Source organism: Urocitellus parryii, chromosome 9 (assembly GCF_045843805.1).
Source record: "Urocitellus parryii isolate mUroPar1 chromosome 9, mUroPar1.hap1, whole genome shotgun sequence".
NCBI classification, from domain to species: Eukaryota; Metazoa; Chordata; class Mammalia; order Rodentia; family Sciuridae; genus Urocitellus; species Urocitellus parryii.
In genome coordinates this window covers 17,476,829-17,494,582 of record NC_135539.1, presented here as the reverse complement: position 1 = coordinate 17,494,582, position 17,754 = coordinate 17,476,829, and the positions used below count along the sequence as shown (strand labels likewise).

At 42.0% G+C, this 17,754-nt stretch overlaps 1 protein-coding gene across 1 annotated transcript; it reads left to right on the top strand.

The window, feature by feature from the left end:
• The first annotated feature begins 834 nt into the window (after positions 1-834).
• On the top strand, positions 835-15,761 carry Zkscan2 (zinc finger with KRAB and SCAN domains 2). Its single transcript, XM_026392168.2, has 7 exons — positions 835-1,938; positions 2,950-3,136; positions 5,416-5,507; positions 5,867-5,993; positions 10,123-10,806; positions 12,166-12,657; positions 14,004-15,761. Exons 1-7 carry the CDS (start codon positions 1,534-1,536, stop codon positions 14,924-14,926), a joined length of 2,910 nt encoding a protein of 969 aa, XP_026247953.2. The 5' UTR covers positions 835-1,533; the 3' UTR covers positions 14,927-15,761.
• Positions 15,762-17,754: the final 1,993 nt, after the last annotated feature.

Sequence of the window (17,754 nt, the reverse complement as noted above, 5' to 3'; positions counted from 1 at the left end):
ACGAAGGTCACTAAGGTATGTTTTCCAAGGAGCTACCTACCCCTACAACAAGGATTTCTGTTTTGTCCACCGATGCATGCCAAATGCCTAAAACACTGCCTGGCGTGAGCAGATGCTCAGTTAATACACAAGGATGAAAGAATATGCACGGTTCCGGGAAAGCCAGCTACTGGTCTTACAGCACCTCCCGAAGGCACTGGTAAAGTGAAGCTGGAGCCCGTACAGACTTTGTCCCAGAAGTCCCCTCTGATCACACCTAGCCACGCCGACTTCCCCCGACCCCAGGGCAGTAAGAATCCCCATAACCGGAGGGCGACACCTCCAGCGGCCCCGGGGTGGTGAAGACGGCGCAATCCTCCCGCAGGGGGCGCTGTTCCCCCACAGCGGGCGCCCCACGCTCCAGCCGTCCATCCGAGGTTCCCTCCACGGGACTCGCAGCCACACGGGCCACGATCCCTCCGCCACGAGACCGGTGACCCTCGCCGGACAAAGGAGTCCCCGCTCCACGGGGCCTCCTTGCGCGGCAGCGCCCTCTCCCTAGTGGTGCCGCTCCCACCGCCTAGAGGCAAGACTCTGGCTCCCCTTCCCTGTTCTGTTTCGCCGTCTCTGTCCCACTGACAGCTCAAGCCCCGCTGTGTCCCTCCGCGGCAGCCCGCGCATCCCTCCTCTCTTCTAAGTCCCTCGGCCGCCAGACACCGCGCTGCGCGCTCTCGCGAGAGTACACCACGCAGCCCCTTCCCCCAGCCCCTGGCCGCGAGGAAGCCCCTGCGGCGCGCGGTCGCGGGCGGCGCATGCGCGGCGACGGCTCCCAGCGCCCCCCGCGCTCTCCGCGGGCCGAGCGGACGAGGTCGAGCGCCGGGAGCCGGCAGCCGCCCCCCCGCGAGGCCTGACTTGGCCCCGCGACTTTTTATTCCTTCGGGGCGGAACCGCGTTGCGGCCTTTGCTCGACTTGCCGATTTTTCCCGAGGACGGCCGGGGCTGCCGCGGGCCCTGAAGAACCCGGCGCTGGTTTCGGACACCGCTGCTGCCCGTGGGCCACCTGCGGCCTGGGCGCGCCGCCGGACCCGAGGCCGGCCGGAACCTGGGGCCGGGCGGGGCCCGCACATCCGGCCCCACCCACGCGGGCCTCGCCTCCCAGAGCAGGACCCCGGGGCGGCTGACACACCCCCTCCAGGCCGGCCGCCTCCGCCCATCCTTTCCTCAGTCGGCTTGATTTCCTCCCAGTCCTTGAGCCTCGCTCCCTGTCCTCGACATTGCACTGAAAGGAATGCACCCTGGAAACCACATTGCGGACGGGGTCATTTCTTATTTGGTGAAGGGGCCGAGTTTGGGGACTTTTCAAGGGCCTAGGACTGCCCTGTTCTGCTGACACTGCCAGGGGGGTTGGTTTGGTTTGGTTTTTTAACCTGCCTCCCATCCCACACTTTAGAACATTAGGCAGGGAGCTCAGGGAGGCTTCTTGGGGCCCCCCCCTTGGAGCTAGACTTGACGTTGACACCACCCCGCGACACACCACCCCCCCCCCGTTGGAGCATGGCTACGGCCCTGGATTCGGAGATTGACGTGCCCCTGGAGGTTGAGGGGTGCCTTATCATGAAGGTGGAAAAGGACCCCGAGTGGGCGTCGGAACCCATTCTGGGAGGATCAGAGAGCATTGAGTGTGAGACCTTTCGCAAATGCTTCAGGCAGTTCTCATATGAGGATGTGACTGGGCCCCATGAAGCTTTCAGTAAACTCTGGGAACTTTGCTGCCGGTGGTTGAAGCCAGAAATACGTTCCAAAGAGCAGATCCTAGAGCTGCTGGTGATTGAGCAGTTTCTCACTATTTTGCCAGAGAAGATTCAGGTCTGGGCACAGAAGCAATACCCGGAAAGTGGAGAAGAGGCGGTGGCCCTGGTCGTCCATTTGGAAAAAGAGACTGGGAGACTGAGACAGCAGGTGAGCAAGGATCTTGCAAATGTTTGTGTTTTAGAAAGAAAGGGGTGGGAAAGACAGGATTGCATTGCAAGAAGTACTTATTATGGAAAGTTCAGTGCTACTAATAAGAGAGCCTTGAAGGGAATGCACTTAAAAGATCAGAATTTCATATTAAATAGAAAGGGGAAAAGTTTTGAACAAAAAAATATTATCTTCCAAATGAAACTAAGCATTGCACTTAAATATGTTTTAATCCTTGGCGTAATGTTTCCAGCAAAAGTATGAGAGAACACTACAGTTAATGCTTCATAGGGTTTGACTTTTGCAGTTTGATCCTAAACAATGCTATTTTTGCACCTCTCCCAAAAAAAGAGTTATCCCAGAATATTTTCTAATCCTTTAATATGCCAGCTAGTGTCTTCTGAAGCACTGAGTGCTTTCAGTACCATGATCCCATCACTCATCTCCAGTCTTACTCCTAGATCTTCATTTCTTGTGGCTCTGCGTGCTCTTCTGGTTGTTTTTCAACAACCTTTCATTGACCTCATGAAATCCTGCATCATTTGCCAGGTTTGCAGTTTCACCTTGCACAGTATTTCCGTTGTGTAAAGATCTGAGTATCAGCAAGTTGCTGTGTTGACCTGGAATAGACAAATTGATGTGGGTAATGCAAAAGATTTCTGTTCACTAGTGAAAACGTTCATGTTCTGAACCTAATAGACATGAGGGGGTTCAAATAATGTTTATTCTAGAAACTAAGTTGCTCTGTATTTTATTCCTGACAGATTTTCCCCCCTCTTTGTAGCAATAAAATTTTCCTTCTACCCAAACTCCTGTACAGTGTGGTGAGACCAACACTCTCAGAGACTCCACCGGGAAAGGAATGAAATTTTCATTGTTTCTCATATCTTCTGTCCTTTATTTAAAATATATATACATATGTATCTGTGTGTGTGTATGTGTATGAATTGGGCCCCAATTTGGACCTCTTTCCCTTCCCTTTTCCTTTATGGTATTGACTTTATTTCTCAGGTCAGCAGTCCTATCCACTCTGAGAAGGAAGCCCCACTTGGAACAGTGTGGGAGGTAGCAGATTTTCAGCCAGCGCAGGTGGAGACCCAATCCAGGGCAGTGTCTCGGGAGGAAGCTGGAAGCCTCCACTCAGGACACCAGGAACAGCTGAACCAAAAGAGAGCACATCGGCCCTTACCCAAGAATGGTAAGAAGGAAAACAAAAACAAAAAAAGAAGAAGAATAGTAAGAAGGACTCAGAGCATGCCTAAAGCAAATATATATGTACTGCATCCCTGACACTGTAACTTGCTCAGAGTCATATTTGACTTGCTCAATACATGATTTCAGAGTGAATTGAATATTTGGGAAAAAGATTTCATTAGCTTCAAGAGTTGGGCCCTTAGACAACCTCATTAAAGAGAGATCTTAAAGGTGAAAACTGGGGAACCTTAGCATTGCCCAGCCAGCCTTGAGTCTTGTGAAATCTCCATTCTGCAGTCAGCTTGTGTTTTCAGTCCTCCTGTGTGTGTATTTGCTCTTGGCTGACCATAAATAACTTGCAAATCTCTGTGGAAAGGGAAACAAGTCCAGTGTTTCAAAACTGACTTGCATAATGGCAATGAGAGGGATAATAGTAGGATGTCACAAAGAAGGGACACTGGTGTTCATAGCCACCCTAGACATGAATGAATCAAGTCAGATACAAGGAGGTGTACCACCCTGGCCTTCCCAGTTCTCTCCACGTCTCCTGAAGTATGGCTTCATATCAGGCTAAAAAAAAAAAAAAGAAGAAGAAGAATGGAAAGGTCACTGGACTTAAAAAAGTCTTCTGTTTTTATCTTGACTCTGCCCCCTTTTTGTGTGAGATCTTGAGCAAGTGATATGAAAAGGAGCATTAATACTAAGAGGATAAGACCTGGGACTTGAGAGACAGACCTGACTCCCATTTTTTATCTGTGTGGCCTTGGTCAGGTCACTTCTCAAACTTTCCTTTCTCTCCTATGTAAAAGGGAAATAACAAGGGTGTTAGCACAGATTTAATGTGAGGCAGTGTAAAATGGCTAGTGCATAATAATGCCTGATACACGTTAGCTTCCTTTCTCATAATGGCAAAATTTTTCTTAAACTTCAACTCTGTTGGACCTACACAACCTTTCATCAAGAGGTTAGATTCACTACTACCATACCTGGGGTAGTACCACTCTCCAAGTTCATATTACCCATGATAGAATGCATTGCAAAGATTGGATGTTCTGAATTATCCAGAGTGTTCATTAGCATTCATGATCACATGGATTAGATGGTCCCAGGGACTTTATCTAATTAGTTATTCAAATAAATACCTATTTATGGTATTTCTGGATTTTACCATCCCAAGGTGATGAGGAATTTCTCAAGGGAATTAGCTTGTTCTTTTTTTTTTTTTTTTTTTTTTTTAAAGAGAGAGTGAGAGAGGAGAGAGAGAGAGAATTTTATTTATTTTTTAGTTCTCGGCGGACACAACATCTTTGTTGGTATGTGGTGCTGAGGATCGAACCCGGGTCGCACGCATGCCAGGCGAGCGCGTTACCGCTTGAGCCACATCCCCAGCCCTAGCTTGTTCTTTTGAAGTACTAACTCTGGGATATAGGAGGACAGAAGTCTTGAGAGATGGGGCTGGGGTTGTGGCTTAGCGGCAGAGTGCTCGTCTAGCCTGTGTGAGGCCCTGGGTTCGATCCTCAGCACCACTTAAAAATAAATAAAGGTGTCCAAGTATACCTAAAAAATAAATATTAAAAAAAAAGGAAATCTTGGGATGGATATCTCAGAAAGGTTAATTCATTCTAAAGGAAGATCTATGATTTCAGCCATGTGGATTTCAGGGAATAGAATGTTTTCAATGAAATTATTTAATTTGCTTCTGTAGAAGTGGAGCAAGCTTTTGAGTTCTTATAACAATATTCATACTTTGAGGAAAATATGACAATATTAATTCTTAGGTGCTTAAATTATGCTAATGGTCACAAATCAGTAACTTGCACACCGAGTCAGACTTGTTTTGTTTCACCTACAAAGAGTTTTTGTTTGGGGATTTTGTTGTTTGCTTTAAGGTTTAAAATTTGAGATTTCATGAAAGTACAGATTTCCGGCTTCTCAAAAAATTAGAGGTTCTGGCTCTACTAGAGTCATGGTCTCCTTGCAGCAGCAGCTGGTACTGGGCATTGACTATGCCCTTTCAGCAGGGCGTGTGCTCTCCAGTTCCACATGCATGGCTCCAACCTGGCCCCTTTCCTGTGTACTTTACCTGCTTACTTCTTGAAAGCACTTGAGTTTGAGAGCCCAGCTTTAGGATAATATAGTTTCAGGCATCGCTCTGAACTCATTGAAAAAATTACCGATTTGTATCTTGTTGGTTTTAAATCATTCTCATTTCTTGAAAGGAGAAGCATCAAGAATTAAATGGCCAGAGCCCAGAATACTAATTGTTTCTTTTAATTTGTATAGCTCGGTCTTCTCCCTGGGTTCCTACCCCTGCTGATGAATGGAACACCATAGATCAGGAGGTGACAGCTACACATCTGTCTGCTGGGTCCCAGGTAAATTGTAATTGTCCTCTTTGGCCTTTCTCCTTCCTAGGGTGTTTAGTCACAATGATTTCCTATGCTTCAGTATCCTCAGATTTTTATACTCTCTCCAAGAGACTTCTTTTCCAGAAAATATTGGACTCAGCCTTCCGAGTAATGGGACTCCTTGCTGGATCATCTCTCTTACCTTCTCTCATTTTCTGATTCTTTTCGTAGCTTTCGTAGTTATGCTTCACTGGACACACAGTACACACTTGGCTCCTTAATTTTAGTTCTTCTTTAGGGCCCTTCTCTGCTTCATCCATGATCATTTCATCCTTTGAAAACCCGTGCAGTTATCTTGGTAGTCACTAGTATTAGTGTTGTTACAGGAACCAATGAAAGATGTCCAGATGACAAGAGGCTTTTCCTATAAAAAGAGTGTGCATCAGATTCCTGCTCACAGACATCTCTACAGGGATATCAGGAAAGAGAGTGTTGGAACCATGGTCTCCCTAGGTAAGGATTCTTTCCTTTCATAGATTTAAAAAAAAAAAAAATCCTCGGGGATTTCTTATGTATTCATTCCAACTAGTGATAAAATGTATTAATCCTTAAAGATGCTCCATGGGTTCTCTGGTGTAATCACTTAGCTGCGTTCTCTTATCTCACCCTTTTCTTCCTACCAATAGTAATAATAATAATATAACAGTAATTAAATTATAGGAGAAGAATTATATATTACTGTCACAATCAGAGTATAGAAAATGTAAACTTGCATCCACTAGACTAAAAGATTGATGAAGTCAGAAAGACTCTTTTGCTCTTCTGTTAATTTATGTTTGATTGGTTTTTTTTTTTTTATGTTATCCTATCCCTCTCTCCCCCTTTTCTTTATTTTACTCTAGCTTCCTGCATATTAGAGAAAACTTTCGACCTTTACAATTTCTGAGTTTGGCTAATTTCACTTAGCATAATATTCTTCAATTTCATTCATTTACCAGCAAATGCCATAATTTCATTATTTTTTATGACTGAGTAAAACTCCATTTTGTGTGTGTGTGTGTGTGTGTGTATATAGACATCACAATTTCTTAATCCATTCATCTGTTCATGGGCATCTGGGTTGATTCCGTAATTTAGCTATTGTGAATTGCCACACCGTGTTTTCATTTAAAATTAGATTATAAAAATGGTTGTCCAGTGCGTCTTGGAAACTCAAACATCAGACATCACAGGCCCTCTTTCCTGTACAGCAACAGTTGGCCAAATCTGAGGAAAGGGCTCCTACTCACCTGCCACAGTTCCCATTCCAGCCTTGAAGTCATTGCCTAATCAAATGCTGATGTTGTCCCATACCTACTTCTCTAGTGTGAAAAATAAAGAGCAGATCTCCATCTGCAGGGTTCCTTCAGAAGGGCTTGACTTGATGTTGCATCTGTAGGAGAATTCCAGCTGGGCATGGTGGTGCATGCCTATAATCCCAGTGAATCAGGAAGCTGAGGCAGGAGGATCCCAAGTTAGAGGCCAACTTCAGAAATTTAGCAAGACTATCTCAAAAGAAAAAAAAAAGTGGAGGATTTGGGTTCAGTGGTAAAGCACCCCTAGGTTCAATCCCCAGTACCAAAATCTCTAGAAGTATTCTGTAAAGCTTCTATGCAGGTTGTATGGAAAATAACTAAATTTTACATACCTCTTGGGGGCATTAGATACTTTTCAGGAAGCTAGCACCTCTTTGAATAGGAAACTGAGACTTAGAGGATTAAAAATAAACCCTGATAAAAAGTAAGTAAGCACTGTGACTAGGATTCAAATTTAAGACATGTTGATCTCTTCCATATTATAGGGCAGTAAACTCAATTTGCTTCCTAATCTTCCTAGTCTTTCCTATTAGCCCTACCAGAGTGTCTCCAAAAGTAATGAAATATTTTGTTTTCAGTAAATATTGGTGAAAAATATACTTTTACCAATAATTTTAAAATGTGAAGTAATAGAAAGTAGATTTTGGTCTCTTTTGAAGAAACATGTATGTACTTTGTGTCTCAGACCATGAAGCTTAATTACAAGATCTTTCTAGAACAAGATCTCTAGAACTTACTCATGTTACAACTGAAGTTAATACCTTTTGACCAACATCTCATTTCCCCCACCCCAAATCCCCTGTCAACTACCATTTTATTCTGAGTCCAAAGTTTTTAGATGCCCATATGAGATCATATGATGTTTGTCTTTGCTTATTTCTTTTATTATAATGCCCTACAGGTCCCTTCAACGTATCACAGATGACAGGATTTCTTTCTTTTTGTGACTAAATAACACTTTACTTGATTGATTGATTGATCTTTTTTCCCTTTATTCTCACATTTTCTTCATCCATTGACAGACATTAGGTTGCCTCTGTGTCTTGACTGTAGTGAATAACGCTACAGTGAACATGAGACTACAAATACCTCAAGATATGAATTTTATTTCTATCAAATATATACCTAGAATTAGGATTGTTGACTCACTTGATAATTCAGTTTTTAATTTTTTGAGGATTCTCGGTACTGTTTCCTGTGACAGTGACACCAGTTCACATTCCCACCAATAGTGCATGGAGTTCCATTCTCTCCACATCCTGTCCAGCACTTATTATCTTTTCTTTTTATGCTTTATTTTTTGTTGGTGCATAATAATTATGCAGAATGCTGGGTTTCTATATAGAATATTTGTATATACATAAAAACATATTTGATCAGTTTCACTCCCAATATCTCTCCCATCCCCCCAACTCCACCCTAATGGTGGTCTCTCTTCTACATTCATGACATCCTTTTTCTTTTTTTCCCTGTTTTTTTTCCCCCTCTAGCTTCCACATATGAGAGAAAACACACAAGACTTTCTTTACTCTCTGAGTCTGATTTATTTTGCTCAAAATTATGTCCTCTGGTTCTATTCCTTTTCCTGCAAATGGTGTAATTTCATACTATATGGCTGGATAAAACTACATTCTGTATATATACCACATTTTCTTTGTCCTTCTATCTGTTGATAGACACAAGTCTGATTCCATAACTTGGCTGTTATAAATTGTGCTGCAGTTAATATAGGTATGCATATATCTCTTATGTATGCTAACTTTCAGTTCTTTTGAGTAAATACCAAAGAGTGGTAAGAGCTGGATCATACAGTAGTTCTATTGTTAGACTTTTTTTGAGGAGCAGTGGGGAGGTTCCAGGGATTGAACCCACAGCCTTGCATGCACTAGGCAAACATTTTACCACTGAGCTACATCCCCAGCCCTATTTTTAGCTTTTTTAGGAACCTTTATACTGATTTCCATAGTGGCGGTTCCAGTTTTCATTCCTACCAACAGTGTAAGGAGTTCCTTTTCCCTGCATCCTCAGCAGCGTTTATTGTTATTGTGTTATTGATGATTGTCACTCTAACTGGAGTGAAACAAAATCTCAGTATACTTTTGATTTGCATTTCCCTGATAGCTAAAGATATTGAACATTTTTTTCATATAATTGTTGGCCATTTGGTTTGATGTTAGCCATTCTAACAGGTATGAGGTGATATCTCATTGTCGTTTTTTAAATTTTCTTTTCCCTGTTGATGAATGATGTAGAATACCTTTTTGTGAACTGTTGGCCATTTGTATTTCTTTGGGAAAAATATCTAATCAGATTTTTGGGTCTTTTGTCCATGATTTTCATTGGATTTTTTTGCAATTGAGTTTTATGATTTCTAGTATATTTTATATTTTAACCCCTTATCAGATGGATGGTTTGCTTGTAGTTTCTTATCTCTTCACTTTGTCGACTGTTTCCTCTTGCTGTACAAAAGCTTTTTAGTTTAACATCTGGCTTATTTTTGCTTTTGTTGTCTGTTCTTTCAGTGTCATATCCAAAAGTCATTGCCAAGACCAGTGTCGAGTTGCTTTTTCCCTATGCTTGCTTTGAGGAGTTTTATGGTTTCAAGTCTTACATTCAAGTTTTTAATACATTTTGAGTTAACTGTTGTGAGTAGTGTAAAATAGGTGTACAGTTTCAGTCTTTGGCAATTGGATATTCAGTTTTTTCAACACCGTTTATTGAACAGATTATCCTTTCCCAGTGGTGGGTTCTTGACACCCTTGTCAAAGGTTAAAAGACCATGCATGAATGAATTTATTGTTGGGCTCTATTCTATTGCACTCTCTGTTTTTGTCAGTATCATACTATCAGTAAGTAGCTTTTTAATGTAGTTTGACAAAACATCTTTACTTCTAATCTCTCATAGCTATTTGTTGAGGTGCCCAGGGAGACAGTGTACCCTGCAGATGCTAGCGCAGTTGATTTGTGAGTAACAAATACCTATTAGGAGCTTAATCTGAACCTTACACAATGCTAACTACTGAGGGAATCAAAGGTAGTAAAATATGTTTCTTAACCTCAAATGTATTCCTAGATAGGAGAAGTGGTACATATGGAAGAAGTAAAATGAGATGACTAGGAGATGATTATGCCAGAGAAGTCTTATGAGAATAACCACAGCATGCATTGGCCCCATTGAGCAAGGCTTTGGCCTAAGCACATAGTCCAGGAGGGCATGTCATAGCAGAAGATTGAGGCATGCAGTAACGACATCTGTGCCTACCATGAAATGTGTTTTCTTACCACAGGAAGTACAGTGTCTACATCTAACAAGATAAGCCGATTGGAACAAAGAAAGGAGCCATGGACCATAGGTCTCCATTCCTCTAATAAAAGGAATATACTACGAAGCAACTGCATCAAGGAAAAGTCAGTTCATGCTATTCAGATTCCTGCCAGGAATGCAGGGAAAACATGGAGAGAGCAGCAACAGTGGGGTTTAGAAGATGAAAAGATAGCAGGTGTGCACTGGAGCTATGAGGAAACTAAGACTTTCCTTGCAATTCTCAAGGAGTCTCGCTTTTATGAAACACTTCAGGCTTGTCCCCGAAATAGCCAGGTATATGGTGCTGTGGCTGAATGGCTGCGAGAATGTGGCTTCCTCCGAACACCAGAACAGTGCCGGACCAAGTTTAAAAGTCTTCAGAAAAGCTATCGAAAAGTGAGAAATGGCCACCTTCTAGAACCGTGTGCCTTCTTTGAGGACATGGATGCTTTATTGAATCCTGCTGCCCATGCTTCATCCACCGATAAGCCAAAGGAGGTGATACCTCTCCCAAGGCTAAAGAGAATTGGTATCACTGCTAGAGAACATATTAGTCTGGTAGAGGAGGAGGAAGCTGCAGAAGAATCTGACGGTGATGAAATAGGCATTGAATTTATCCGAAAGTCTGAGATTCGGGGTGCTCCTGTCTTGTTTCAAAACCTGAGTGGTAAGAATTGTATTTCGTTTCCCTGTTATGAAAACAGAAGTGTGGTCTGTAGAAAAGGGAATAGATGTGAAGCCACTAAACCTGGAGAGTGCTATCACATATCCTGCTGCTTTCACTGTGATGTGAATCCCATAAAAATCCCATGAAAATACCTCAGTGTCTATTGCTGCCCCCAGCACAGCTTAATGACAGCACTGAGCAGCCCTGGGGTTTAAAACATAGCATGAATGCTGAGTGTCTGAGGCCTTTTGGAAGGAAGACAGATGAAGTTCAAGGGGTCCAAGGATCTAGTATTATCCAAGAATTGGATTCTAATAAGTCAAGAATACATTATTATACCACCTAGGATTACCAGTAAAATAATATGTAACTAACAAGAGTGAAAAAACGTGAATTTTTTGCTTAATGTAAAAGAAGACAAGAAAGATAAAAAGAATACAAAATAGATAAGTCAAACAAAAAATTATATATATATATATATATATATTCAAATGTATCATTAATTACAAACTTACAGGACTAAGATTATCACACATTAAAAAAACAGCTTATATGTTGTTTATAAGAGATGCATCTTAAATACAAGAACTCAGAGATATTAAAATTGAAAAAATAAAAAAGAGGCTCCATGCAAAAGAAAGCTAGTGTTGATTATTTGGGGACAGAGACATACATAATTAAGCTGTCAGTTAACAGCTGTTTGATGGTAGATGAATCATGTAACCACACTGGGCTTCAGTTGCCTCATCTATACTATATAAGTAAGACTACCTCACAGCATTGTTATCAGGGTTCTATGGAATATAGAGAGGAAAGCATTCTGAAAATGCTAAAATACAGTGTAACTGATAACCACTGTTACTGGTACTATCTTCTCTACCCCACTAATCAGAGAAGTTCCTATTGAGTGTTTCTGGTCCCCTGTTCTTAATCACATGGGAAAGATACTTCCAGACAGCTAAATTCTTGACTCTCAAGAGCAGTGGCAGATTTGGGACACTATACCTTTATTCTTCCAAATTTGATAAACTTTAAGATGAGTTTATCAATTTCATTGAAAAAAAACTCTGTTGGGATTTTTACTTCATAGATTCATTTAAGACCTGATATCTATATAACTTGAGTCCACTTGTTCAGAAACATTCTCTTATTTTTTTCTAGTTCTTTCATGTCTTTCAATAATATATTATACATTTTTTATATAGACATCCTTATTTCTTGCAAAGTATATTCCTCTGCGTATCACATTTCCTGTTGCTACTACAAATAGCATTTCTTTTTTAACCCTTAAATTTTGTAATGTATATGAAATAGAGAGCCTACAGACTCCTTATCTCTGAACTTTATCTTGAATGGCAGGTGTGCATTGGGGCTACGAAGAAACCAAGACTTTTCTTGATATTCTTCGTGAGACTCGGTTTTATGAAGCACTTCAAGCCTGTCATCGGAAGAGCAAGTTGTATGGGGCTGTAGCTGAACAACTTCGAGAGTGTGGCTTCCTGCGGACACCAGAACAGTGTCGAACCAAATTCAAAAGCCTGCAGAAGAGTTACCGCAAAGTGAAGAATGGCCATGTGCTGGAGTCCTGTGCATTCTACAAGGAGATGGATGCCCTCATTAATTCTCGAGCATCTGCGCCTTCCACAAACCCCCCAGAAGAAGTCCCATCACCCTCAAGGCAACAAAGAGGGCATGTTGAAATGGAACCCCAAGGACCTATAGCCTGGGAACCTGAGGACACCTCACAGGAGGCAGTAATAGAAGATTCTGGCAGTGAGAGGATGAGTGAGGAAGAAATTATACCAGAGCCAGAATTCCAGAGACCTCCAGGTCTGCTGCAAAGCCCAAATGGTAAGGATCTCCTAAGGTTCTAGTCTAAAAGAGGAGAAGGTGCAACTTACTGAAAAATCAGATCTGGCACAGGCTCATGCTCACTTATTCATTCAACAAATGTTTGAGTGCCATGTGCTGTTTCAGGAAATAGCAATGAATGAAACAGGTCCTGTATTCATGGTGCTTCCATTCAAAGGAGGTACTCACCTACTCAGTCTAGTCACTCATTCTAGTGACTCAGTCTTTAGGATCTCAGGTTTGTTTTTTTCTGTATGGGTCAGATGGTGTTTTATAATTCCTGGAAATGCTGTGGGGAAGAACTTGGAATTATACATGAAAGAAAATGGGTGAAGGAGGTGTATCAGTAAGTTCAAATCAGAAACATCTCAGTCATGTGTGGTGTACATGAGAAAAAAGAGGCAGAAACAAAATGAGAGAGAAATAAATCATTTTAGTCCTGAACTCCATCACTGTATTTCTTGCTGACTGCTAAATTTTAGTCAAACTAAAATCACCATCTTCCTTCCCACACCAATGCAGATGAGGTAAGAAGTAAGAGGTTCATGGGAGTTCATTATACATACTGTTCTTTATTTTTCTGTATTTTCTGTTCAAATTTATCAAAATAAGAAATTAATACAAAAATCACATGTTTGGTACATGACCAAGAAGGAATCAGAACCAGAGTTATATGATTCTAAAGCTTGTGTCACTTTACCATGTTGTACACTCTGTCCAGAAAACATCATAGAAAAGCTGGATCCAAGGTATGCCTTGTACTAAAGTAGGTTGTAAATGAAAAAGTAAGGAGAAAATAATTCCAACTTTATACACTGAGAATTAAGGTTTGGTTAATGTGGTCAGTGGGATAGACAGAAAAACAAAATTACAAGACCATCTAAGAAAAAAGAATACTCTTGAGTAGGACATGATTAGCTGATGTTGAATTCAGAACTCCCTTGAAGAACTTGGACTTGGTCACTAGAATCTACTGAAGACTGGTTAATGTAGTATACTTTAGTATTGATTTGAAATAATGAAAACAGGATGAATCAGAACAGAACTTCAGGGAGATAAGCCAAGTTGCTTCCATGTTAATCAGAACATGCATGGGGAATAATGGTTTGGATTATAATTCAATTGAATTATATTCAGAAAACATTTCTGAAGACCTACTCTGTACCAGATGTTTGTTACTGGCCTGTTTATGGAACTGAAGGAGAATCCAGGATAAGGAAATCCGGGAAGAGTCCCAGGATCTGAGACCCACAAAATGTACAGGAATCATAAACACCAAACCTTGCAAGCCAGGTTGTTTGTGTTAACATAGGATTTGTGTGAAATTTATATTGTCTTTTTTTCAGATTTTGAAATTGGAAATAGTATCAAGGAGGACCTAACACAGGTAATCTATAAGGACACAGAACCTCACAGAGCATTAATAGAAAAGTCTAAAAGAATCATTTCCCAGAACATTGATTCCAGTAAGTATCGTAAAAGGGAGTGCATCTCAGGAAGACAATGGGAAAGCCTTCAAGGAATTAGACAGGGAAAGCTGATGCCTCAGCCTAGAGATCTAGGGAAAGCTGTGGTGCATCAGAGGCCTTTCATGGGGAGGAGACCTTACAGACTGCTCAAGTATGGAGAAAGCTTTGGCAGGAGTGCTCGTCTTATGTGCCGGATGCCCCACCAGAAGGAGAATCCATACAAGTGTAGTGTCTGTGGCAAGTGCTTTGGTAGAAGCAGAAGCCTCATCCGACATCAAAGAATCCACACAGGAGAAAAACCTTTTAAGTGTCTTGACTGTGGCAAAAGCTTTAATGACTCCTCGAATTTTGGAGCCCACCAGAGAATCCACACAGGGGAGAAGCCGTACAGATGCACAGAGTGTGGGAAGTGCTTCAGTCAGAGCTCTAGCCTTATCATCCATCAGCGGACCCACACCGGGGAGAAGCCCTATCAGTGTGGAGAGTGTGGGAAAAGCTTCACCAATAGTTCCCACTTCAGTGCCCACCGCAGGGTGCACACTGGGGAGAATCCCTACAAGTGTGTGGACTGCGAGAAAAGCTTCAATAACTGCACAAGATTTCGAGAACACCGGAGAATACACACTGGAGAGAAGCCCTACGGATGTGCCCAGTGTGGAAAACGTTTCAGTAAGAGTTCTGTTCTCACCAAACACCGGGAAGTTCACATGAGAGAAAAGCTTCTGCCACACCCAACCTCTGTGTATTTGCCGGAGAACCCCCTGAAGGGGAAGGCCGAGGAGCTCAGGAGGACTCTTTGATGAGGAGCTCCTCTCTCCTGCCACGCCCCTTTAGCCAGCTCACCCTGATCTCACTCTTGAAGCAATCTTTTCTTAGCTCTAAAGTGTAATTCCCAAGATAAACTTGAGAGTATAAATAAACTAGACTTCCATCTTGTTCTCACCTCTGCCTCTAACTCGATGAGTCTGTCCCTTTCCTGTGTATCTCCACTTCTCCTTTAATAAAGTGGAGAAGATTTATTGTCTGAGTTTAGAATGAAATTCTCTTCAGTGTTGAGGCCACTGCTCTTGGATTGCTAAATTCAGCAACATTCAAGATCCTTCCATGTGGGTGAGAGTGGTTTTCAAGGGGATAACTGCTGAAAGGTTTTTGTTGTTGTCTACTACACAAGATCCTGGATGCAGCTTGATAACCGATTTTCACACACGGGTAGAGCTCTCAGGAGTCTGATCAGAACTCTATCAGATCCATCTCTGTGTGAAGATATTTACAAAAGGAGAGTGAAGATTTTATAGCTTCCTTCAGAAGCCTATTATGGTGTACCTTTTTTGTGTCAAGAAGTTGATCCAGGTAGCTAGGGGAGATTCCCTGTGTTGTCACTGAGATAGTTTTACTAATGCCTTGCCCTCCATCAAGAGGAGAGCAGTTGATCCCCATCATCTGTTTCTGTACCTGAAGACTTAAATCCCTGTGGCTGCTGCTCTTGCAGGCTGCAAGTAACCCCAGTTCCTTTTGCTGTTTCTCCTGAGTCTTACACTTACCTCTTAATTGTTCTGGGTGCTCTCTTCTGACTCTTCTGGACTACCATGCCTTCTGAAGATTGAAAGGATGCATGCTTACGGTGTATCTCATCAAATTAGGGTTTCAGGCACATTCTAATTCTACCTGATAACTCCTCTTGCTCTTACCTAGAATGTGACTGGTGATATGTTGGCCTGTCTTATACCTCCCATCCCCACATGTCAGTGTAATATTAGACATTTAGTGTTTCTAAAATTCTAAGGGAATAGGGAAGAAGTGAGAGAGACCTGAAACATTTAATATTTCTAGGACCATTGGACCCCTTAGGGCTGCTTTGGATCAGAGAGCTACCCCCATCCAGACCAGCACTTCCAGGCTGGCTGTTAGACATGCCAAGTCTCTGCTCTGAGGCTTCTAGTCCCTGTTCATAGGGTCATGAACCTATCTGTAGAGCCCTGAGTAAATATGCAGCTCCACAGCTCACTGAGCAAAAGTGGGAATATTTATAGAAACTTCCAATCCAGAACACCATGTGTGTTTTTTTTCATTTATCTGATTTGTCCAAAAAATATCTGATAATCTACCCCCCATACACACACACACACACACACACACACACACACACACACCACTATCCCAGTAAATACTGGTAGAAAGGTTACATGGGGGACAGTAAATTCATATGTGGAATTACAGAAGAAATCCAAGAATTTGATCTTCCAAAACCAGTTGCTCCAGGACAAGGCCCATGGCATTTATACCTTTAGTATATAGGTAACCCATGGTGGCTTTGCTTGGGGGAGCAAGACGTCACAAGTTTAGTAGAAAGATAACCAGATTCAGGGCTGTGTGTAGATCATTAGTTTGCTTTAATTTTCCTCTGTTAAATGCTCTCTTATTTAAAGATATCTAGAAGTAATACTTTTTCTTTTTTGAGTACGTTTGAATCTTTTTAAACCTGTTCAGCAAAGTACCAAGGAGGGTAGACCATAGAAAGAAATTCAGTGTATGGTGCCAGAGTAGGGTATGGCCTGTTGGAAGACAGGTGACTCAGGTAAACATGGCTAAACGTTTCTGATGTACATTGATTGGAAGTGTTATGGCTGTTCACCTCTCAGTAGTGGATCCCCCGTGGTGTCTGGATTCTATAGACTTCTAAGGGTGTGTGTGGTTCCATGTTGGTATTGTGCCTGGCACAGTGAGAAGCGTGTGGTGCCAGTGGGTTTGTGCTTCTTTTGTAGTGTAGACGTCCTGGAATTCAACTCTAGAAAATGCACATTAATATAAATCACCACTTAGTAATACATACACAGGGTTGATGATTATAGGGAAGCATGATTCAGGAAAGTAGTGACTTACTCATAAGTATTTACTAAGCACTGTTATGTATAAGACTGTGTTCTAGATGCAGCGAGGGGTACAAAATGAAAAAGGGAAAGTGGTGCCTGTCCTCAAGGAGATTAGGATAGAGACAGTATCGCAGCAGAGGCAATGCCAGCTCTCCCATGCTGATTACAAAAGGTCAGTAACTCGGAGGAAATCACTGTTGCTTACTGAGGAGTTTCTCTAAATTGCAAATCTAAGATCTAAAATTTGGTACCTCTGTCTCTCACACCTCCCCGGGGCAGAAAGGGTCAAGGCCTATTCCATCTGCAGTGGAGAAATGGCTGGCCTCGAGCTGAGGTGGAATTGGTTCCGTGCCTATGTTCTTAGTTGTAAATGGGCTGTGTGGCATGTGGTATCTTGTCGACCTTCTCCATTCTAAAGAAATAGAAGACCTCTCCCACCTTGTAGGTCAGTGCACCTTGTTTCCCTGCATTTTATCTTTTTTTCATGCTAAGGCATGAACTTTAAAATAGATGATCACGTTTTGAGAAATATGTTTTTCTGTATCCACATCACATTGCCTTTCTAGAGATCCATAGGAAAAGGGTTTTTTAGGTCATAGTACCAGGAAATGCTCTGATCCTAAGCAAGAACAAAACAGGCTTTATCTTATGAACACTGTGATTTTATAACTTACTACCTTTCCGCTCTTTGTCCTGGGTGCTGGAAAGCTCAACAAAACTGTCCACTGAGCCAACTGCCTAAACCTGTATTTATTTAA

Coding starts and splice junctions, on each gene's coding strand:
- Zkscan2 (XM_026392168.2), top strand. CDS start 1,534: ATGGCTACGGCCCTGGATTCGGAGATTGACGTGCCCCTGGAGGTTGAG. Junction 1,939..2,949: donor CTGGGAGACTGAGACAGCAG/GTGAGCAAGGAT, acceptor TTTATTTCTCAG/GTCAGCAGTCCTATCCACTC. Junction 5,508..5,866: donor ATCTGTCTGCTGGGTCCCAG/GTAAATTGTAAT, acceptor GTGTTGTTACAG/GAACCAATGAAAGATGTCCA.